Here is a 25,409-nt window from a genome sequence, read left to right as displayed (position 1 = left end):
CCTCTGTCAGAGAGAACACATGCCCAGAGCAAATTAGGCATCTGAAGGGGTACTACTGTATTGTCTAATCCGCCTCTTTCCCTTGTTTGGGATCAGAACGATATTTGCCTGCTCTGGCCTATTTCGTCCCTCTTCTGGTCTCCCTGTTGACTCTCACAGGATTCAGGAGTTCAAGTCTTGCAAGCATTTGGAGACCTCAGGGGCTCTCCTACAGTTCCCTACAGTCTCTCTCCGTAGGTAGGCCTTCGTCTCTTCTTTCTACTCTTCCCACCTTTTTGTTCCCTTGACCATGAAGAGAAGAGCCAGAAGGAGTTGAGCACTTTCTGGAACTTCTGATTGTCTCTAGTTTTGAGATAGCCGTATTCCTTCTTAGTTGTGGAGGGAGACAGCGCATGTCTGTCTAGGCATCCATCTTGGCCAGAAGTTTCAGACCTGTTTCAGATTTTATGTCTTCGATTTTTTTTCTTGATTAGTGTGGTTAAAGGTTTGTCAATTTTGTTTATCTTTTCAAAAATGAGTCCTTGGTTTCATTGATCTTTTGTATTATGACTTTTTAGTGTCTATGTCATTTATTTCAGCTCTAAGTATTTCCTTTCTTCTACTCACTTTGGGCTTTGTTGTTCTTTTACTAGTTCCTTCAGGTGTAAGGTCAGATGGCTTATTTGAGGTTTTTTCATGCTTTTTGAGGTAGGCCTGTAATGCTATAAGTTTCTTTCTTAGGGCTACTGGTGATGTGTCCCATAGATTTTGGATAGTTGTATGTGCATTTTTATTTGTCTCAATGTAACATTTTATTTCATCTTTGATCTCATTGTTAACCCATTTATTGTTTAGTAACATGTTATTTAGCTCTAATGTGTTTGTATGTTTTTTAGTTTTTTCATTGTATTTCTAGTTTCATATCATTGTGGTCATAGAAGATGTTTGATATAATTTCAATCTTTTAAAATTTAGTAAGACTTGTTTTGTGTCCTAACATGTAGACTATCCTGAAAACTTTTCTATGTGCACTTGAAAAGAACGTATATTCTGCTTTGGGGTGAAATGCTCTGAAAACATCAATTAAATCTTTCTGGTCTAGTCTGTCATTTAAGGCTGCTGTTTCCTTGTTGATATTCTGTCTAGAATATCTATCCATCGATATATTCTTGTATTATTATTTATTAATTATTGTATTATTTCCATATAAACAACTTTACACCTACTTTGCCTCACTCTGTATTTAGGCGTTCCTAGGTTGGGTACATAGATGTTTACAACAATTATATGTATTCTCTTGTTGAATTGTTCCCTTCATCTTTATGTAGTGTCCGTCTTTGTCTCTTACTACAGCCTTTGTTTTAAAGTCTATTTGGTCTGATTTAAGTATTGCCACCCCCGCTTTTTAAAGAATTTCATTTGCATGAAATATCTTTTTCTCTCTTTTTGCATTCAGTCTATATGTGTCCTTTGTAGACAACAAAAGTATGGGTCTTGTTTTCTTATCCCTTCAGCCACCCTAAGTATTTTGATTAGGACATTTATGACATTTACATTTAAGGTGATAATTGATAGTTTGTATTTTTTGCCATTTTATTCTTTATAACTATGTTCCTTTTTCCTTTCTTTTACTTAAAGAAGTCCCTTTAACAATTTTTGTAATAGTCGTTTGGTGATAATGAACTCCTTAGCTCTTCTTTGTCTGGGAAGTTCTTTATTTCTCATTCAATTCTAAATGGTATCTTTGGTGGGTAAAGTAGTTTTAGTTGTAGGTCTTTGCTTATTTTTTTAAGAATTTATTTATTTATACATTTTTAGAGAGAGGGAAAGAGAGGGAGGAAGAGAGGGAGAGAAACATTAATCTTGCACACCCACAACTGGGACATGACCCACAACCCTGGCATGTGCCCTGATTGGGAATCAAACCAATAACTTTTAGGTTTACAGGACAGCATCTAACTCACTGAGCCACACCAGTCAGGGCTGTAGGTCCTTTTAATCACTGAATATTTCATGACAATCCCTTTGGCATGAAATATTCTGTTGAGAATCAGCTGACAATCATATGGGACCTATCTTGCAGATAACTGTCTTTCTCTTGCAGCTTTTAAGATTGCCATTTTAATTATGCTATGTCTTGGTGTGGGCCTCTTTGGGTTTATCTTGTTTGTGACTCTGTGCTTCATGGACCTGTATGTCTTCTCCTTCAACAGATTAGGGGGATTTTCAGTCATTGTTTCTTTAAATAGATTCTCAGTTCCTTGCTCTCTCTCTTCTCCTTCTGATATGGATATTCTTATGCTTTACATTGTTCCAAAGGTCTCTTAAATTATCCTCATTTAAATAAAAAAAAATGTTTTGCTGCTCTGATTGCTTTCTACTACTGTGTCACTGAGTCCATCCTTTGCTTCATATACCCTACTGGTTATTTCTTCTAATATAGTCTTTATTTCTGACTGGTCTTTTTTTATGGCTTCTCCTTTCTTTTTTATGCTGTTGAATTTCTCACTTAGTTTCTTGAGCATCCTTTTAACCATTGCTTTGAACTGTATATCTGGTAGATTGCTTGCTTCCATTTCATTTAGTTCCTTTTTTTATTTTATTTTGTTGAGACTTTCCTGTTTGTTTGTTTTTTACTTTTTAAAATAACTTTTATTGTTATTCTATTACGGTGTCCCAATCTTTCCCCCTTTACCCTCCTCTGCCCATCCCACCCCCTGCTCCCACAGTCAGTTCCCGCACTGTTGTCCACATATGTAGGTCAGTCATACAGATTCTTTGGTCCCTTCCCCAACTTTTCACCATTAACCCCCTCCCCCCTCCCCTCTGGTCACTTTCAGTCTTTTCCATGTTTCCATGCCCGTGGTTCCATTTTTTTATCTGGACAGTGTTTCTTTGCCTCCCCATTTTGGTGGCCTCCTGGTGTTTTTCACTCTGTATTATTAGGTAGATCTGCTATGTCCCCCAGTCTTGTTAGGGCGGCCTTACGATTAGGTGTCCTGTGGGACCTGGTGGTGCAGTCTCTTTGATCACCTGAGCTGGGTGTTTCAGGAATGTCCCTTGTGTGGGTTATGTAAGCCTTCCTGTTGTAATTGAGCCTTAATTGCCATTGACCCTTTCATGCATGGGGTCAACACTCAGGCTTGTTTACTATGAGGATCAACATCAATCACAGTATATGAGGTACTGTATGAGTGCTGAACACACAAACCAGAATTTGCCTCAGCAGAATCTGGTACCTCCTGAGATCTCCCTTTGGATGTGCCACTTGTGAAACAAGTTGGGTCCTACTCTGATGTTGCCTGAAGCTCACCACTGGGTATGCTGGTTCTGGCATCTCTTGGGAGGGACCTTGGTGCAATCAATGTCAGTCACTGCCTGTGATTGGCCCTGGGCAACCTATTTGGATCTGCAAAGTGATCTGCTGGGCCTGGGAGTGCATGGGAAGGGGCAAGCTGTGCATCAGGGACAGCTTCCACCAGCATTCCCACTATTGCATTCCCCCAGGCTGATGCCATATGGAGGAGAGTGCTCCACTCAAGAAAGTTGGTGTCTGAGGGCAGCATGGAAGAGGGACTCAGCACAGGGACACTGTAGCTATGCCTTCAGCTCTCTCCTCAGAGCCACACAACCGAGTCTCTGCTTGCACAACTCTATTTTGCTCCAAACCAGCCTCTCTCTGCTGGAGCCCAGGGTGAGTAGCTGTAAAACAGATTTTGTGTGTTGGCCCTTTAAGAAGGTGCCTGGGTTTCTAGTAGACTCATGTCTCTCCCTGGCAGACAGTAACCCCATGCATTTTCACAGCCAGATACTATGTAGTCTCCTTTTCCCAGCTCTGGTACTCTGGGCTAGGGAACCTGGAGCGGGGTTGAGATCCCATGCTCCTCATGGGGGCCCTTTGAAGTTGAGCTATCCCTCTGGATTCTCAGACCCTGTGTGTGGGTGTGGGGCCAGCCCTTTTCATGTCTCCACTCTTCCCACCAATGTTGGTGTGGCTTCCTCTGTAAATCCTTGGTTGTAAGACTTCTTTTCAGCTAGTCTCCAGTTGATTATTCAGGATGATTGCTCTATATTTTACTTCTAATTCCAGTTTGGTCCTGGAAGGAGGTGAGTGTAACTTCCACCTACTCCGCTGTCATCTTCTCTCCTGAATTTATATGTTTTCATGCAGTTTTTTATTGTTTTGACATTCAACAGTGTTCCACCTTTCAGGTTTTCTCTTTTTCTGAAATATAATCTGTTCACAGGTCCCGTCCCATCTGATGTATTAAGAACTCACATTTTCTGCCTTGTGTTACATGCTTTCTTCATTTCGGTATAGACACTGGAGGCTATGCATGTTGTTTTCTCACCCAGTTATTTTCATCTATAGATTATTGGATCCCTACGGACACTTACTTGTTTGTGGTATCCCCCCTGCTCTCCTTCATGATAGCTATTCCCCACTCTCACTGCATGTTTCACTCCCTTTCCTTTTGCTTTGGGAATAATGGGTCAGTTTACTTTCCAGGCGAGTGTCCTGCTCTAATCTCATGCAGTGCACTCATAGCTGAAGTCAAGAGACATCAGAACCACACCTCTAGCTTCTTCTTCCCAAAAAGAAATGGAAAGAAAAGGTGTCTAAGTTTCTTAGGGCTTCCCTCACAAAGTATCACAGACTAGATGGCTTAAAACAATAGAAACTTATTCTCTTCCAGTTCTGGAAGCTAAGAGTGAGTATGAAATCAATTTGCTAACAGGGCCATGCCTCCTCTGGGTCCTAGGAAACAATCTGTTTCAAGCCTCTTTTCAACATCTTGTGGCTGTGGGTGATCCTTCGCTGGTGATAGAGTAACTCCAGTCTCGGGCCTCCATCTTTACCTGGCCTTCTTCTTCTTTCTGTGTTTTCTGTTTCTCTGTGACAAATCTCTCTCTTTTTAAGGACATCAGTAATTGAACTTAGAGCCCATCCTAATCTAATATGATGTTAACTTGATTACATCTGCAAAAACACTATTTCGAAATAAGGCCACATTTACAGGTACTAGGGGTTAAGACTTCAAGATACCTTTTGGAGGACACAGTATAACCCACTACAGGGGGTAATTAGAGAACAGTGAGCATCAAGGAGGAATTGATCAAATGGGGAGGAAGGATTCCTTTCCAGGGATCACCTTTCAAAGTCACCCAGGTGTCCTCAGTGCCCAAGCTAGGAACAGATCATATGGACAAGAAGACCAAGTTCAGGGTGCATTGAACTTTCTTTTCTTTTGGAGCCTGGGGGTAGATTTAACATTCAGCATTTACTTTGTATTACTACTATGAATTATAGGATCTACTTGTTCAGTGATTTCCATTTATTTTTCCTATGATATTATGACTTGTCACCATCTCTCCCTAAAAGAAGAGTAATGGCCACCATAATGATAGTGTGCAATGAAGCCCCAAGCCAAATAGTGCAGAGCTCTGGGTCATGGCTGTGCTGCTAGAAATGGAGGTGACATAGAAGTGATTCTTTGGGACACAGGGTCCCTCTATAACTCTAACCTTTTCCAGCATTAAGCAGTAGTGGAGGACATGGGAAAATATATTAAGCCAAGGAAAACTAGAAATCGATATGCTATCTGTATACCAAACAGGTTATGGGGGTTAGCCACAGAAAGTAAGCCATTCTGGGGGCACGTAAGCAGCTCACATCTCAGCCATGCACAGCCAGAACTCAATAGAGGTGTCCTCTCAGCTCAGTCCATCATGGTCCAGCCAAAGAGAAGGTTTTGAGGACCCTCATAGCTAGTGACTTTTTCACTGATTGCCAAACCGGAAGCCATCAGAGAAGAGTGAGGTTTTCAGCACCACCCTAGCTCTAATTAGTTTAATGAGCTTATATTGATGCCCATTCTGTGCCAAATTATGCTGGTAAAGCAATAATAATTAAACATGGCTTTTGTCCTAAGAGAATCCCGGGTATGGGGGGGGGGGGGAGACAGCCATGTTCTCAGGGAATGTGGATGTCATGTGAAGTGCTGCAAAAGTGAAGGGTCATGGGAGCACGGAAAATGGGTTCCCCAAGGCAGCAGGGTTCCAGGAGGTGCTTTTTAGAAAGGATGGCCCAGGCCTGGCCCCTAAAGTTCATGAGCCAGACCAAGAGTGGCACAGGGCCTTCTAGGAGAAGGAAGCCCGATGGAGACCCCAAGCACAGCAAGTGTGGGGTGTGAGGGAACTTCTGGCAGCTGAACAAGCCTGAGAAGCAAAGCAGGGCTAGTTTAAAGGAAAGTTCCCCACGAAAAATCTAACATGGGTCTTATTTCCAATATTTATGTACTTGAAACACAGTTTCCCACACTCATCCCCATGCTTACTCCTTGTTCTCCTCCGCACCTTCCTCCTCCATCTAGCAGGCTCTGCTTCTGTACCACCTTTGCCTTTCCATGCCTCCTTTACCTCTGCTCCCTCTTTCTCTCCACCTCTTGCTCTTACAGAGGTAGGACGATGATGGTAGGATGGAGGTGGCGTTTATGGGGCTTCAGAGGCTGCCTCTTTCTCAGGGTTCTCCTGGGAAATGACAGAATCTACAAGCCTCTAGCATTAATCCCATTATATTGTTTCCCCAAAGTTCTGCCTCCTGCTTGACACACAGTAGGCAAGAATATAGAAGGGAAAACTTGAGGAGGAGAGCAAGCTGACACTGGGAGCCTTTGGTGCAAAGAGTTCAGTGTGTGTCTGTGAGTCTTCCAGGCCGGGGGAAGTCCCATGGCCTATGCCTCCCTCAGCGACTTCCAGTCTTTCTCTGCTATGTTTGCACACAGCCCAAGTCACACCGTCCTGGGCCTCCCGCTGACACAGGTGTGCTCAGCAGGTATAACCTCCCTCCTGCTTCCCCTCTTGTACCCTGTCACCAAAATGGTCCTCCCAGTCCTCGTCACCTCCTCCCTTCCAGGCAGCTTGCCCATCTGTTGTTTTCTCCCTCCTGTGTCTTTAGCCTATAGCTATGCTCATTCTAAGCAAACCTTGACCCCAATTTTACACTGGCTTCTGTCCAATATCTCTTCTCCTTTCAATCTAAACTCCTGTTGAAAGACATGTCTGCTTCCCTATGCCTTGTTTTCTTTTTAACTTCTGCAATCTGACTCTGGCCTCATCATTCTACTGAAGTTCTCTTATTAAGTTCACTGATGACTCCTGTTTTGCAGAATGAATGGGTCTTTGTCAGGCTTTGATTCATGGGCCTCTCTGACACTTGTGGTATTGCGTACGAGGCCCCCCATGATGCAAGCCCTCTCTACCTCTCCATCTTCATCTCCCACTGCTCCCAGGGCCACATGTATGCTCCAGCAGAGCTAAACTGCTGAGATTCTTCATATTCATCAGGGTGGTTTTTTTTGTTTTGTTTTTGTTTTTGTCTTCTTGCTCTTTTATTGGGATCCTCCTGTCTTTGCTTTCAGTCCTCCTTGACTGTCCAAAACCTGCTCATTTTTCAGAATCAGGTATAGGCATCATCTTCTACAGGCATCCTTCATTCTGTTCCCAGGCTGAGTCTTGTGCCTATGTATCTATTTATCTCTATTATTGCATTAATCAGAGGATGTTATTATCTGTTTATGTGCTTGTCTCTCCACATGCCTGTGAGCTTTATTTTAGCACTTAGTACAGTGGCTGGCACACAGTAGAGCCAAATTGATGTCTACTGGATGAATGCATGAATTTTGCCTAGAAAAATGTTCATAGAGGAGGAGATAGTTGAGTTGAAGTTTGAAGGGTGAATATTGCCCCATAGAGAGGTGAGCAAGGGGAAGTACATCATTGCTGTCTTAGGACAGCTTGCTTAGGAGCAGAGTCTGAGATGGGTAATCCTGGGGAAGTGAGGGAAGCACCGGGCAAAGAGAGTTTAACAAGGATATAATCTAAGCTGGAGACCAACTTCAAACTGGGCCACCAGGAGCTCTGGCACATGACCTACACACAGAGCTGGTCCCCTGTTGGTCAGTCAATGCCCTTGGGATGGGGAGGGGTGATTGGAGTGTGTGTGTGTGGGGGGTGGTTCATAACCTCTTGGGTCGAATGACTCCCATGGAGCCAAAGCCAGCTGTGAGTTGTCATCAGCCTATAGTCACAGTGGCTGCACATGAGGGTCCCAGGAGGGACACAGAAAGCACCAGCACTTTTGCTGCAGAGGAAACGGCATTTGGGGAACTGCAAAGTGTTGGATCTTGCTGGATCAGCAGAGGTAAGTGGGTTGGGGCTGACAGGCAGAGGCCAGCCCCCGGAGAGCCCACGTAATGCATTCGTCGTCGGCAGCCGTCCGTCTCGAGAGACGATGGTGTAGCTTCTCAAGAGTCTATCTGCACCGCCGAGAATGGCTGTGCAGTCCCACTCGGGAGTGACATCGTATCTGTCTCCTCCCGTGTTGAATCGACATCTTGCGATGACGCTGAAGCTACAGAGCCTGGGCATTAAGCTAGAGGATATTAAGTATGGGACAAGCTGCTTGAGATACACTGAGAAATATTGGGGTGCATTGGTGAGTGAGTAGAGGAGAGGAGCAATTCGGGGACAAACAGATCAGTTAGGAGAGCATTCAGTGATCCAGGTGGAAGATCAGGAGTCTGAACTAAAGCAGTGCAGTGGGGATGGGGCAGGGGTGTCAGGCGAGAGAGGAAGCAGTCAGGAGGGAAGGTATTTCTGACCAGAGAGCAATCTCAAAGCACCCCATAGGAGCAGTACATAGTCCTCCCACTGGGAGAAGCCGTCTCTGTTTTCCGTTACGCACTCACCTAGCCAAGAGTTACAGGATTTGGCTCATCTGAATCAAAATAGTTCAAGGCAAGTGTCGTTCTGGAGTTTTACATTCAGGGATTTCCATGCTTTTGCATTTAAAAGTATTTGGGAGGAAATGGGGGACATCTGCAATAGTGTCAACAGTGAAAGCTTTTTAAAAAGAACAAGTATATGGGAGGAAACATGTGTCAAGTGCCCTCTCAGTGTAAGGCATTGTGCTGGCTGCCTGACAGGTAGCCAGGGAAAGAGGGATATAAAGATCAAGAAAGTATGGATCCTGTCCTCAAGTTGCTCATAATCTTGTAGGGGAGCTGGAAATGTAGTCAGCCAACCATAATACAAGGCAGATTAAGATGTGTGCTTCAGTAGCAGTGCACATATGCTGGATCTCGGCTGAAGGCGCAGAAGAGTACGAGAGAAGCATAAATAGCATGTTCTGGTTGCCCAGGTGAGGAAGTGATTAATTCTGACCACAAGCTCAAATGATCTTGCTGAATAGAAGATATGGCATTTGAGTGGGGTCTGAAAGGTGAGAGGGATGTTGATGGGTGAAGAATGATAGTCTAGGCAGAGAAACCAGCAAATAAAGTCATTCTTCAAGAAAAATGGTTAAATAAATAAATAAATAAATAAATAAATAAATAAATAAAGTTATTTAAGCCTGTTGAAATCCTAATATAGTAGTTGACTGACATAAACAAGTTTAAACAAAAAGATTGTGTTCAACCTGTTCAAATCACCCTCTGGGACTACTTCTCTAAAATAAATCATTAGGGAAGGAGCTGGGAGACCTCTGGAATTTCTCTACTTCAATCCTCTTTCCCTTGCAGGTCAACAATGAACGGCTGTATCTACCCCTGAAATTGGGACAAGGCAAGATAAATATCTTTTCCTTTGGCTTCCATGTAGTGGTGGAAACTGATTTTGGCCTGAAGGTTGTGTACGACTGGAAGACCTTCCTATCAATCACAGTCCCACGAAACATGCAGAACAGCACCTACGGCTTATGTGGCCGCTATAATGGCAACCCAGATGATGATCTGGAAATGCCTATGGGTCTGCTTGCATCCAGTATCAATGAGTTTGGGCAGAGTTGGTTGAAGAGGGACACCTTCTGCCAGGTTGGCTGTGGGGACCGCTGTCCTTCCTGTGCCAAGGTGGAAGGTTTCTCAAAGGTGCAGCAGCTGTGCAGCCTGATCCCCAACCAGAACGCTGGATTCACCAAGTGTCACAGCAAAGTCAATCCCACTTTTTTCTACAAGAACTGCCTGTTTGACTCTTGCATTGATGGGGGTGCTGTGCAGACTGCCTGCAGCTGGCTGCAGAACTACGCCAGCACCTGCCAGACTCAGGGGATTGCAGTGACCGGCTGGAGGAATTACACGGCATGCTGTGAGTCCCTCCCCTTGTCTCCCCTTGTGTCCTGATCGATGTGGGCAGGTCAGCTTCCCATCCCCATAGGTGTCCAAGAAAATGGAGTAGAGCGACATAAGGATATGCACTTTGGAATTGTTTATTGTCTGAAATGTGTATAACTTCCCAGAGCCTCTATTTCTTTATGCAACTGAGTTAATACCACTTATTTCATATGCTGCTCTGAGGATGAAATAAGATCATTTATTATTATTATTTTTAATTTATTGTATTTTAATTTTTTTAAATAATTTTTATTTTTCAATTACAGTTGACATACAATATATTAGTTTCAGGTGTACAACATAGTGTTTAGATATTTATATAACTTACAAAGTGGTCACCGTGGTAAGTCTAGTACCCATATGACACCATACATACTTACCACAATGTTCTCAACTCTATTCCCTATGCTGTACTTTACATCCCCATGAGTATTTTGTAACTGCCAATTTGTATTTCTTAATCCCTTCTCATTTTTCACCTAACCCCACAACCCCCTACCCATCTGGCAACCATCAAGATATCTCTATTTCTATAAATTTGTTTCTGTTCTGTTTGCTCATTTATTTTGTTTTTTAGAGTCCACATATAAGTGTAATCATATAGTATTTGCCTTCCTCTTTCTGACTTACTTCACTCAGCATAATACACTCTAGGTCCATCTATGTTGTTGCAGATGGCAATATTTCATTCTTTTTTTATGGCAGAGTCATATTCCATTGTATGTATGTCCACTTCTTTATCCATTCATCTACTGATGGACACTCAGGTTGTTTTCATATCTTGGCTATTGTAAATAATGCTGTAATGGACATATGGTTGTATATGTCTTTTTCAATTAGTATTTTGGGTGTCTTTGGATAAATACCTGGAAGAGAAATTGCTAGGGCCCTTTTTTATCTCTTGCTATAGATTTTCTTTTAAAGTCTGTTTTTTCTGGTATAAGTATTGCCACCCCAGCTTTTTTGTTTGTTTGTTTGTTTCCACTTGCATAAAATATCTTTTACCATTTTTAAAATTTCAGTCTGTGTGTGTCTTTTGATCTGAAGTGAGACTCTTGGAGACAGCATATATATGGGTCTTGTTTTCTTATTCATTCAACCATCCTATGTTTTTTGCTTGGAGCATTTATTCTTTATATTTAAAATAATTGTTTATAGATATGTAGTTATTGCCATTTTATTCATATTTTTAATCTTTTTTTCTTCTTCTTAAAGAAGACTCTTTAACATTTCCTGTAATACTGGTTTGGTGGTGATGAACTCCTTTAGGTTTCTCTTGTCTGGGAAGCTCTTTATCTGTCCTTTAATTCAAAATGATAGCTTCATTAGATAGAGTAATCTTGGTTGTAGTCCTTGCTTTTAATCACTTTGAATACTTCTTGTCAGTTCCTTATGGCCTGCAAAGTTTCTGTTGAGAAATCAGCTGACAGTCCTATGGGAGCTCCCTTGTAGGTAACACACTGCTTTTCTCTTGCTGCTTTTAAGGTTCTCTCTTTGTATTTACCCTTTGGCATTTCAATTATGATGTTTCTTGATGCGGCCTTTTTGGGTCCATCTTGTTTGGGACTCTCTATGCTTCCCGGGCTTGTATGTCTATTTCGTTCACCAGATTAGGGAAGATTTTCATCTTTGTTTCTTCAAATAGGTTTACCATTTCTTGCTCTCTCTTTTCTCTTTCTGGCACCCCCATGATGTGAATGTGGGTATGTGCAATGTTGTCCCAGAGGCCCCTTAAACCATCCTCATATTTTTAAAATTCTTTTTCCTTTTTGCTATTCTGATTAGATTTTTCTGATACCTTATCTTCCAAATTACTGATCCTCTGCTTCATCTAATCTGTTGTTGATTTCCTCTAATGTATGCTCCATTTCAGTTATTGTACTCATCATTATGACAGGTTCTTTTTTATGTTTTCTATCTCCATTTTAATGTTTCCTATCTCTTTGTGTTGAAGTTTTTTACTGAGATCATTGATCATACTTATAACCATTGTTTTGAACTCTGCATCTAGTAGCTTGCTTGTTTCTGTTTTGTTTAGCTCTTTCTCTGAAGTTTTGTCCTGTTCTTTCATTTGGGGAATGTTTCTTTATCTCCTTGTTTTGGCAGCCTTCCTGTATTTGTTTCTATATATTAGGTAGAGCTGCTATATCTCCTGTGTTTGGCAGGGTGGTCTTGTGTGATAAGTGTCCTGTGGAGCCCAATGGCACAGCCTACCTGGTCACCTGAGCTGGGTGTTCCACTTGTGTTCCTTGTGTGAGTTGTATGTGCTCTCCTGTTGTAGTTGATGCTTTGATTGCTGTTGGCTGCTTTCTCAGGATGATTGTTTGTGAGGACTGGCTATGACTAGAGTAGGGAGCTATTGTGCAGGATTCACGTTAGCTATGCTCTGGTGCCTGCCCTGTGGGTGTGTTGTTTGTGGAGGTGTTTGGGTGGTGCTCTGGCATGGTTTGAAGCTTGCCACCAGGTGTATTTGTTTGGGGCCTCTCGAGATGAGCTTTGATGCAGGCCAATGTCAGCTGTTGCCTGTGCTCTGCTTGGGGCCACTTGATATGAGCTACAAAGTGATTTACAGATGGTTGCCACTTGTGCTGATATTGCAAGTGTCATAGAGACTAAGCTACAAGCTGCGGCCAGCTGCCACTAGTGCCAGGCTTGGGGTTGTTTAGGAAGAGGTATGGGGCATGTTGAGGACAGATGCTGCTTGTTTGAGGGATTTTAGGAAAGTCTGAAGCATGAGCCAAGATAAGATGTTTGTATGAAAAAGCCAGTGGAAGCAGCTTGGGTAGGCCCACAAATTAGGTGAGGCAGAGTCTCAGGGACTCACAATGATAGAGCAAATCATTTTAGCCAGGTTGATGGAGACTCAGGTATGGTCCCCACCTGTGTGTGCAGTTCGGTGGAGAAGGGCTCAGCAAAAGAACAATGGCTTCTTCCAGCATTTCTGTCTGGGAGAAAACTGTTCCTCCAGTCCTTCCCCTGAAATCAGACAATTCAGCTTCTCCCCGTATGTCCCTGGCACCTTTCAAGCTGCTGCCCCAGTGCTGGAGCTCAGAGTGAGTGAGTCAATCATTGAGTATGTGTATATGCTCTTTAAGAGGAGTGCCTGGGACTCCAGAAACTCTCCATCTCATTCAGCCACAATCCCTTCTGGTTTTCAGAGTCAGAAATATTGGGAACTTCTTTTCCCAGCACTGGAACCTTAGGCTGGGGAGCCTGGTATGAGTCTGGGACTACTTGCTCCTCAGGAGGAACATCCGTAGCTGAGATATCCCCCCAGATTCTTATCTGCCACATATGGATGTGGGACAAGTCATTTCTACCTCTCCCCTCCTACTAGTCTCGATGTGGCTTCTTCTGTATATTCTTAGTTATAAGACTCCAGGCATTCTCAGTGATGGTTGTTCTGTAGTTCAGTTGTAATTTTGAGGTGGTTGTGAGAGGAGGCAACACAGCATTTACCTATTTCACCTTCTTGACCCAATCATTTATGTAAAAAAACAACACTATACATGACATATGGACTCAGCAAGTACACAGTAAAATTCTAACAAAGACCTAATAGGGAAAGAGTTACTTAGTAGGTTAATTAGTTAATTCTGTAACCTCATTATACTGGTAATTTATAGGCTTTCATTAAGTGTGTTTTTCTATTTGATTCAGATATGTCATGCATCAGACTTTGCTTATGAAACATAGCAAGGTGTTAAGAGCATTAGAAACAGGATTAGAGCCCCTGGATTCTAGCCTTGCTCTGCCCTTAAGGACTGGTGTAAAGTTAGAGCATTTCACTCCCCCCGACCCCAGATCTTAGTGCCCCTGATAATGCTGTGATAATGATGTTGTCTGTACTCTCTATGCCACCCAGACATCAGGGGGACAAAATAAGGTGGTTAGAAGTACAGCAGCACTTTCTGTGCAGCAAATGGTATTCTCATTATGCTAATGGCTTGCTCTGAGCCAAACCCAGCACTGAAACACTTCATCAACATTATCTCATTCTCTTCAATAAGCCAATTAATTGAGGAGCACCCAAGACTCAGAGGAGTTTTGTAACTTGTCTAAAGTTATAGATCTCAGTAGCAAAGTTGGAATTTGACCTTCTAACCCCAGAGCTTATGCTCTCAATGTATACACTATACTGGTGTACTATGTATTGAAATAATTTGCTTACATTTAGCACATCACAATAGGAAAGACCTGGGAGAAGAAACCATTATCGGTCTTTGACTGATTTGCCTTAGTACAGTAGTCCCTCTCTATATCATGGTTCACTTATTACGGCCTCACTGTATCACAGGATTTTTAAAAATATTATATTTAATTATTTATCGCGGATTTTTTGCTATATTGCAGGATTTTGCGGTACTGTATACGTATGTTGTTAAAGTTACTTAGGTTTAAGAGTATAAAATAAATGTAAGTTTCCTACTTCGCGGGGGGGTCTGGAACATAATACCTGTGATAAGTGAGGGAATACTGTATATTTTCCCATCTCAATCTTATTACCTACAGCAAATTTCCTTTTAGATCTAAGTGTATGAAAAGGCTACAAATTGATGCTGAATGCATGGAGCTCTAAATAAGTGATCCAGTAGGGGTCCTAGAGAATAAACTCCCTTTGCATTCTGGAAAAGGGAGATTTGAATGAAAAAACAAAAACAGAAAAAGTGTTGTAGTTTAATGCTCACACAGTTAATTTACATTCTGCATAATTGAAGTTATGTAGCTTATGGGAGGAAATGGGGAGAGGGAAAGAAAAAATGCTATACCCTTTCATCCAGACAGTCCCTGAGTGAGTGGTTGGAGTAATGATGCCAGTAGGAGTGACTGTCCAGACTAATTGGCCTCTGATACTTCAGTAAAATAAATGTGCCTATAAAAAAGTTAAGGTCTACATAAATCCCCAGAGTACCCTGGATTCATCAGCATCAGCACAGTCTGGCAGAGAGCTTGGCTTTCTGCTAATCATAAAACCAAGTTGTGAACCCAAGGGCCTTGAAATGATACATGATGGGAAAAGGGTTTTAAGAACACTCTCCCTGCTTTGTCTTGAGACATAATACAAGGAGTCCCCTCTTCTCCTGCAGCCATGACATGGTGGCTGAACTGCTCTCCAAGGTGGCTCAGATAGGCAGTGGGGCATAGTATATGCCCAAACCATTGCTTCAAGGTGCAGTGAGATGGGATATCATAGGGAAGAATTGTTTGTAGAGGGGCTAACGCCTTAAATATGGGTTTCAATTTTTGTCACTCGTGGGAAGAAAAAGGAATTGAGTTAGCAAGCCCCTATAACATTACCTCTGAAGATGAAGAGCTTGGAGCCAGAGGGCTAAAAATAGTGCAAGATGAGAAAACAGTTTTAGAAAGGGTGGCTTTTCATAAAGTACATGAAGACTATTTTCTTGTTCTTCAACCCTTTCACCAGCAACTCTTTTCTCTACCAACCTTGAAATTTTGTCCAGACACTGGTTGCCTCCGCTGTACATAGTAATGGCGAGTACTCAGAACAGAGCCTGTCCTGCCTCATTCTCAGCCTTAGACCCCACAGCTGCCTCCCCCATTTACTTACCAGTATTGATCACAAGAGGACTAGACCTTCCCCTATCTTGGCATTTTAGGACAGGGGAAAAGATCCAAAAGAGAACACCTGAGATGTTGGCAGTGACTGGCGAAAAGCACAGCTAAAATAAGAGAAAAAACCTATCATTTAAAGATGGTAAGTTGGTGAGGATGGGGTGTACACATTTGGATGCAGCTTAGTTTTCCATTTTGAAATTCAGAAGTAGAGGAAATCTGTGGGAGTCTGAGTCCCAAATAGCCAATCAATCTGAGAGATTGGTGAACAAAGTCTGTCTTGAATATAGTTGTTGATAACCGCATTTGATGCGACTTTAACCTCTAAGAAGTAAAGGTGGGACTAATATCTCTTCCTTCCCCTCATTCTGCTAAGAATTAATCCAATCCAAAATGCACAGGTTGAGATATGAGAAATGGTGCTTTCAGGAGAAAAGGGACTGGACCAGAATTGCCCATTAAATTTATAATTCATTAGTAACAAGGGAAAATGCTAGTGTTCTTTAATATTTCAATGATAATAGCGGTTCCTATAAATAAAATAATTTGTTATTCAGTTACCTTATTTTTAAATGCATTGGAAAATGTCTTAACCAAAGTTGAACAAGTAGGCTTAGAGGGGAAGGGAAGGGAAGTCGTCTTAATTGCTAACCTCTCCTTAAAATTCATTCAGCTGAATCTATCATTCTTTTAGTTCCTTAAAATGGGGAACTTAAAAGTGCTAGGTAATGAAAGCATAGTAAATGAAGAAACTAATAAGTGCATAATAGTCACTGAGCTCTGCCTATGTGCCAGGCATTATTCTAAGTGCTGGATGTATCCTCACTGTTCACGGCAACCCTATAAAGTGTACTATTGATAGTTCCATTTCCTGAAGGAGGAACCCAAAGCTCAGAAAAATTAAGTAACTTTCCCAAGGTAAGTGGCCCCAGAGACAGAGTTTCCCCCATAGTGCAATGTTGCCTCTCTGACCTTGGCCAGGCTAAAAGGTCCCAGAGGGGCAGGAGAACCCCCTGGTACTGCAGGAGGTGTACAGCTCTACAGAGTCCACACTGGGCGGTGTCTTCCAGCCACTGTGAGAATTAAATATGATGACATTTTATAAACAAGACCACTGGTTCCTGGTACCTGGCCAGTGGTTAGTCAAGGTTGAGTATCATGATCATTTTTCCTTTTTTCAGAAGCAGTTTTTATTATTTCACAGTCCTGGGTCCGAAGTCTTATAGTTAGAGATTTTCTTGCATAGTTCTCTGCACATCCAATAAGCTTTTATTGAATAACTAAAAATCTCCAAACATCCTATGACAGCTACTCCAACAGCAGCTGCTACTATTAAAGCAGAAGCAACTGTTGGAGCACCAGGCACTCTACTAGGAGCTTTACAAAACTGGACCTTGTTTTATCTTAACAACTACTTGATGAGGGAGATATTATGATGTCCATTTTATAGATGAGGAAAAGAGGTTTAGAGAAGGTAACTAACCTGCTCAAGGTGACACTGACAGGTAGTGGCAGAGCCAGGGCTCAAATCCAGTCAGTCTGACTCCAAAGCCCTAGTTCATTCCATCTTACTACATTGCTCTTAAGGGAATCCATGAGTTCTGCACACCTGGACAAATGCTGAGTCAGTCCACTGGCCATGGGAAGAGACACATTGGTGACTGTGGTAGAAATCCAGGTGTAGAACTGTCATCATTCACAGCTTTCATTACTTCAGTTGAGTTGAGAAGATCAGTATTAGTATTATAAAATTTGTCTTCAAAAATCAAATGCCTATTAACCTTCTGCCATGTTCTTAGAACATTTTTTGGTGCCATGGAAGAATCAGAAGCATAAAATATGAAGTCTATTGTCTAGTTGGGGAAATAGGACCAGCATATTAAAATAGTGATGGACATCTTTACATCAGTAGCATATCTTCTGAGACATTAAAATGTATTGCAGAGCTTCAGTAATGAAAAAATTAATACTGGAACATGAACAGAAAGACCAATGAGTATAAAGATAAGAAATACAGAAATAAGCCCAAACACCAAGGAGAAATTAGTGTACAAGGGGAGGAAACCCAAAAAACCTGAAATTGATTATTTAAAACTGTGTATTTATTCTTACATGTTTAAACTTCAGTCACCTTCCAAGTAATTTCCATTTGATGCAATATTATTGAGACATTTTTTCCACTGCTCAAAACAGTTTTGAACTCAGCAATTTTAATGCCTTTTAGTGCTTCTGCTATTTTTGTTTCACCTCTTTCACATCGGCAAAACCTTTCCCTCTAAGGACTTTTTTCATTTGAGGAAACAAAAGAAAAGGTGCTCAGGGTAAGATCAGGTGAACAGGAAGGGTGGGGAATGGGGGTCATGCCATTTTTGGTCAAAAACTGATGAACACTGAGAGCAGTGAGAACAGCTGTACTTGTAAATCACTCATCATGAAATGGGCATATATGTTGGAAGAATCCTCAAAAATAAAAATTCACTGGTAGGCGATCCAAGATGGCAGAGGTGTAAGTAGAAACTACACTAACCTCCTCCCAGGACCAATCTGGAATTACAACTAAATTGTAGAGAAATCATCCAGAATAGCCAGCAGAACACTAGCTGGAGAGAAGCCATATAACCGTGGGCAGACAGAAGAAACCACTTCACCACAACATGACTGGTAGGGAGTGTGGAGGAGACATGAGAGGGCTGGCTGGGCTCCCACAGGTGGCAGCTGAAGTTCCAGAGGGATATTTCAGTGGCCAGGGGTTTCCCCTCAGAAGTACAGGGTCTAAACCCCAAACTGGGCTGCCCAGCCTACAATACCAGAGCCAGAAAGGAACCCAGATAACATCCAACTGTGAAAAGCAGTGGGTTATCTGTCTGCAAGGGAGAGATGGCTGGAGACACAGAGAGCCTCTTAAAGGGCCATTACACAAAATTTCATTTGCAATTTCACTTACCTTGGACTCCAGCAGAGGGAGGGCAGAGTGGACTAGAGATGATTGAGGAAAATCTGGGGTTGGTGGCTCTGGGGAGAGGACTGAAATAACAGGTGCCAGGGTCCCTGTGCTGAGTCATTTCCCATACTGCAAAAGCCATCTTTCTCAGGCAGAGCACTGCTCTCTAAGCTGTCTGTCTTGCATTCAACACCCTGGCTTGATTGGAAACTCGCTGTCCAGCAGAAGTTTCAGGACCTGGAAGAAAAACAAATTTATCCAGGACACTCTATTTTGTCTGGAGGGATGGGAGGCAGCAAATCTTTCTAGGGGTGAAGTGCACAGAATTTCTGTCTCTCGTGCCTTTTATTGAGAAGGGGATTCAGGAGATACAAGGCCAAGATCTATGAATCATCAATAAGCTTTTAGACACTTGGATTACAGTTGACAGTTACTGATTACAGATATCAATATAGAGAACACAGTGACCAGTCTGTGTCAGGGTCTGCTAAACATCCCAATGCCATGCTGACATCAGGTGCAAGGCTTCACACATTTTTAGCTACAGATTGTTTATAGTTAACTAAGAGATAAGAAAAGCAGAGCAAGCTCTAAAGCATAATATGCATTCTTTAAATCCAATTCCCATGGGAACCCTCTGAGTGGCCTTTGGTCCTGTCTGCCTCTTAGCCTTTTGGTTTTCCATTGAGACTTAGAGGCCTCCAAGGGGTTGGGGGCTGGCTCACGGCTTGGGCTACAATTCTTGAAACCACAAGGAGGGATCCCCTACACTTCTCCAAGTGTCATCAGCCTGAGGGGAAGAAAGAGCCCTGCCTGCAGAAATTACTCTGCCCCACCCTGTGGTTATTAAACCAGGCTGCTGATCACGACTTGATTAGATTAAAAACTTACTGGTTTAAAGACTGATTAGTTTAACAATTAAGGCAGAAAATACAAAGAAGCAGCCAAAATGGGAAGACAAATAAACAGACCCCAAATGAAAGAACAAGAGAATTCTCTAAGAGAACTAGATGAAATTGAGGCAAGCAATTTGTCAGATAGAGAGTTTAGAGTAATGATTATAAGGATACTCAACAGCATAAAAAAAACATAGAACCATTAAATGAATAATACACTTGAAGGAATAAACAGTAGGTTAGATAAAGCAGAGGAATGAATCAATGATTTGGAAGACAACGTAGAAGAAAAACATCCAGGCAGAGTAGCAAAAGAAACAAAAATTAAACTGGCACGGTGGATGTGAGTGGTCCCCTCCCAGATCACCCAGCCGGCTGTGGGCAGAAAAATGCTAAATTTCAGTTAGAAATTAGTGAAGTTCTCAGTTAGGAGATAGCTTTAGAGTCTATGGACCTTGGAGAAAGAACACCTCACTTAAGCTCCATACAGTCATCCTAGAGGCAGCCTTTGGGATTCTGAGAAACTTCTGCTCGGATTGTCCATTATCGTGCTCTTCCTAGTTTTTGAAACAGCCATCTGTTTCCTTGCATCCACTGATGCCATATTAAGAGACTTCTGGCCATGATGGAGGCAGAGATCAACACGCTTCACCTCTGTGCACAACTACAGCAAAAATTACAACTAAACTACAAAACAAATATTACTCGGATTCATTGGAAAATCAAGCTGTATGGAAGTCCAACAACCAAGGATTTAAAGGGCCACATTCATCCAGATGGGTGCCTTTTCTACAATAGACCATGCTACTAAGACAGGGAGTCAAAGCAGCTCTACATAATACACAGAAACAAACACAGGGAGCCTGCCAAATTGAGGAGACAAAGGACTGTGGCCCAAATGAAAGAACAGAACAAAACTCCAAGAAAAGAACTAAATGAAATGGAGATAAGCAAACTATCAGAAGCAGAGTTCAAAACACTGGTTTCAGGATGCTCAAAGATCTCATGGGGTACTACAACAACATAAAAAAGACCCAGACAGAAATGAAGGCTGCATTAAGTGAAATAAAGAAAAATCCACAGGGAACCAACAATGGAGAAAATGAAGCCAAGATTCAGATCAATAATATGAACATAAGAAAGAAAAAGGCATTCCATCAGAACAGCAAGAAGAAAAATGAATTCAGAAAGACGAGAATATAATAAGAAGCCTCTGGGACAGCTCTAAACATACCAACATCTGAATCATAAGGGTGCCAGAAGGAGAAAAGGAAGAGCAAGAAATTAAAAACTTATTTGTAAAATTAAAGAAAACTTTCCTAATTTGGTGAAGGAAATAAACATACAAGTCCAGGGAGTACACAGGGTCCCAAACAAGTTGTACCCAAAGAAGACCACACCAAGACACATTATAATTAAAATGCCAAGGGTTAAAGAAAAGAGAGAATCTTAAAAGCAGCAGGAGAAAAGCAGAGAGTTACCTATAAAGGAGCTCCCATAAGACTGTCACCTGCTTTCTCAAAAGAAACTTTGCAGGCTAGAAGGGACTGGAAAGAAATATTCAATGTGATGACAAGCAAGGACCTAGATTACTCTATCCAGCAAAGCTATCATTTAGAATTGAAGGACAGATAAAGTGCTTCCCAGACAAAAGTAAAGGAGTTCATCATCACAAAGCCATTATTATATGAAATGTTAAAGTGAACTATATAAGAAAAAGAAGATCAAAACTGTGAACACTAAAATGGCAACAAATGCATAACTATCAACAACTGAATCTAAAAAGCAAACTAAGCAAACAATTAGAACAGTAATGGAATCATAAGTATGGAGGTCATTTGGGGGGTTATAAGGTGAGAGGGCGAAGGCGGAGAATGAGGGAGAAGATGCAGGGATTAAGAAGTACAAATTGATAGGTACAAAATAGGGGGATGTTAAGAATAGTATAGAAAATGGAGTAGCAAAAGAACTTATATGCATGACCCATGGACATGAGCTAAGGAAGGGGATTGCTGGAGGGGATGGGGATGCCAAGCAGAGGGTGGCAAAGAGGGAAAAATAGAGACAATTATGATAGAAAAATTAATAAAATATATTTTAAAATTTTTTAATTAAAAAAAGAAAGGAAAAATCTTTTTTTTTATTAAGAGAGCTTAAGAAACATTTTGGACAACATGAAGTGTAACAACATCGACAAAATGGAAATAACAGAAGGAGAAGAAAGCAAGCAAGGGATCAAGAAACTTTTTGAAGAAATAATGACCAAAAATTACCCTCATCTGGTGAAGTAAAATGACACACAAGTCCAGGAAGTTCAGAGAGTCCCAAACAAGTTAGACCCAAAGAGGTCTACACTGAGACACCTTATAATTAAAACAACAAGACTTAAAGACAAGGAGAGAACCCTAAAAGCCACTAGAGAAAAGCAGGGAGTTACATACAAGGGAACAACAATTAGACTGTCACCCAATTTCTCAACAGAAACATTTCACGCCAGAAGAGAGTGGTGTGAAATATTCAATGTGATAAAAAGCAAAGATTTATAACCACAGCTAATTTACCCAGCAAGGCTATCATTTAAAATCAAAGGAGAAATAAGTAGCTACCCAGACAAGAAAAAGCTAAAGGAGTTTGTTAACACTAAACCAGTACTACAACAAGTGTTAAGTGGCTTGCTTTAAGAAGGAGAAAAGAAGAAGAAGGAGAAGGAAGAGGAGAAGGAGAAGGAGAAGAAGGAGGAGGAGGAGAAGGAGGGGGAGGAGGAGGAGGAGAAGATCTAAAATAAAATGGCACCAAATATGTACCTATCGATAATCACCTTAAATGTAAATACCTTAATGCTCTAACCAAAAGACATAAACTAGCTGAATGGATAAGAAAGCAAGACCCATATAGATATGTTGCCTCTAAGAGACCCATCTCAGGTAGGAAGATACACAGAGACTAAAAATAAAGGGATGGAAAAAGATATTTCATACAAATAGAAAGGGAAAAAAAAACTAGGGTAGCAGTACTTATATCTGACAAAATAGACTTTACAACCAAGGCTACAGTAAGATACCAAGAAGGAGACTACATAATGATGAAGGAAATAATTCAGAAGAAAATATAACACTAGTGAACATTTTAAGCACCCAACATAGGAGCACCTAAATATGTGAAGTAAATCTTGATGGACATAAAGGGAGAGATCAATAGAAATACAGTCATAGTTGAGGATTTAAACACCCCACTGAATTCAATGGATGGATCTTCCAGACAGAAAATCAACAAAGGGACAGCGGCCTTAAATGACACACTAGATGAAATATATTTAATTGATATCTTCAAAGCATTTTACCCCAAAGCAGCAGAATGTACATACTTTTCAAGTGCACATGGAATGTTTTCAAAAATAGACCACATGTTAGGACACAAAACAAGTCTCAATAAATTTAAGAAGGTTGAAATCATATCAAGCATCTTCTCTAGCCACAAAGCTATGAAACTAGAAATTAATCACAAGAAGAACACTGAAAAACACATAAAGACATGAAAGCTAAAGGACGTGTTATTAAACAATGAAGGGGTTAACAATGAGATCAAAGAAGAAATCAAAAAGCACCTTGAAACAAATGAAAATGAGGACACAACAATCCAAAATCTGTTGGACACTGGGAAAGACATCCAAAGAGGGGAAAGCACAGCATTACAGGCCTATCTCAAAAAAAGAAAGAAAGAAAAAAGAAAAGAAAAAAAAAAAAACAAGAAAATCTCAAATAAACGATCTTTGTGCTTAAAGGAACTTGAAAAAGAGCAATAAACAAAACCAAGTGAGTAAAAGGAAAGAAGTAATAAAGATCAGAGAAGAAATAAATGAAACAGTCTAAAAATTTTTTTAAAAAAGGTCAATGAATCAAATAACTGGTTATTTGAAACAAGACTGACAAACCTTAAACCAGATTCATTAAGAAAAGGACCCAAATAAATAAAATCAGAAATTAAAGAGGAGAAATAACAATTGACACTAAAGAAATACAAAGGTATGTAAGAAAATATTGTGTCAACAAACTGGACACCTGGATGAAATAGATAGATTCCTAGAACATACAATCTTGCAAAACTAAGTCAGGACGAATCAGAGAATCTGAGTAGACAGAATACCCCTAGTGAAACTGAAGCAGTAATAGAAAACTATCAACAAACAAAAGCCCTGGACCAGATGGATTCACAGGTGAATTTTACCAAACATTCCAAGAAGAACTAACACCTCTCCTCAAACTATTCCAAAATTTTCAAAAGGAGGTGAGGCTTCCAAATTTCCTTCTTGACGCCATCATTATTATAATTCCAAAACCAGAAAAAGACACTACAAAGAAAGAAAATTGTAAGCCAATATCCCTGATGAACATAGAGGCTAAAATCCTCAACAAAATGGTAGCAAACCAAATACAGCAATGCATCAAAAAGATCATACACCATGATCAAGTGGGATTTATTTCAGGAATGCAAGGTTAGTACAACATTCACAAATCAATAAATGTGATTCATTATGTAAACAAAATGAGGGATAAAAACCACATGATCATATCAATAGATGCAAAAAAGTTATTTGATAAAATCCAGACCTATTTGTGATAAAATTTATCAGCAAAGTGGGATTAGAGGCAGCATACCTAAACATAATGAAGGTCATATATGACAAACCCACTGTCAGCACCATACTCAATAGGCAAAACCTACAAATGTCCTCTTAATATGGGGGACAGGATGGGGAAGTCCACTTTCATCTCTCTTATTCAACATAGTACTGCGGTCCTAGCCATAGCAATCAGGCCAGAAGAAGAAATAAAATCTTTATTTGCAGATGGCATGATGTTGTACATAGAGAATGCCAAAGATTCCACCAAGAAATTTCTAGATCTCATAAATGAATTCAGCAAAGTAGCAGGGTACAAAATTAATATGCAGAAATAAGTTTCATTTTTATATACCAATAATGAACTAACAGAAAGGGAAATCAAGAAAACAATCCCATTCACAATTGCTTCAAAAAAAAAAAAAAAAAAACCCTAGGAATAAACCTAACCGAGAATATAAAAGACCTGTACTTGGAAAATTATAAGACACTGAAGAAGGAAATATAAGAACATACAAATGAGTGGAAGCACATACCATGTTCATGGATAGGAAGAATTAACATCATTAAAATGACCCTACTACCCAAACAATCGATACATTCAATGCAATTGCTATCAATGATATATTTCACAGAACTAGAACAAATATTTCAAAAATTTATATAGAACCACAGAATACCCTGCATAGCAACAGTGATCCTGAAAGAACAAAGTTGGAGGAATCACACTATCAAAAATGAAACTATAAGGCCATAGTAAACAAAACAGCTTGTTACTGTCATAAAAAAGGCTCATAGATCAATGGAACAGAATAGAGAGCCCAGAAATAAACCCACACCTTTACATTTAGTTAATATTTGACAGAGGAAGCAAGCACATACAATGAGCTGAAGATAGTTTATTCAATAAATGGTATTGGGAAAATTGGATGGATATGTGCATAAAAATGAAGCTAGACCACTTTCTTACACCACACACAAGAATAAATCAAAATGGATCAAAGACTTGTTAGACCTGAAACCATAAAAATCGTAGAAGAAAACATAGGCGGCAAAAATCTCGGACATTGCTCATAGCATATTTTATTGGATATATCTCCCCAGGCAAGGGAAACCAAAGAAAAAATAAACCAATGGTAATTCATCAAATTGAAATTTTTTTCAAAGCAAAAGAAATTATTAATAAAGTAAAAAGACAGCCCACAGAATGGGAGAACATATTTGCCAAT

At 40.7% G+C, this 25,409-nt stretch overlaps 1 protein-coding gene across 1 annotated transcript in view; it reads left to right on the top strand.

Moving 5' to 3' along the window:
- The window catches only part of TECTA (tectorin alpha), a 122,352-nt gene that overhangs the window by 41,692 nt on the left and 55,251 nt on the right, over positions 1-25,409 (top strand). Inside the window, exon 11 of the mRNA XM_090291907.1 lies at positions 9,564-10,125. Coding sequence (XP_090148033.1) covers positions 9,564-10,125 — 562 coding nt within the window. The remainder of the gene's footprint in view (positions 1-9,563; positions 10,126-25,409) is intronic.

This window comes from Furipterus horrens, unplaced genomic scaffold (genome assembly GCF_987537825.1).
Source record: "Furipterus horrens unplaced genomic scaffold, mFurHor1.1.pri manual_scaffold_11, whole genome shotgun sequence".
NCBI lineage: Eukaryota > Metazoa > Chordata > Mammalia > Chiroptera > Furipteridae > Furipterus > Furipterus horrens.
This window is presented reverse-complemented; position numbering and strand designations above follow the sequence as displayed.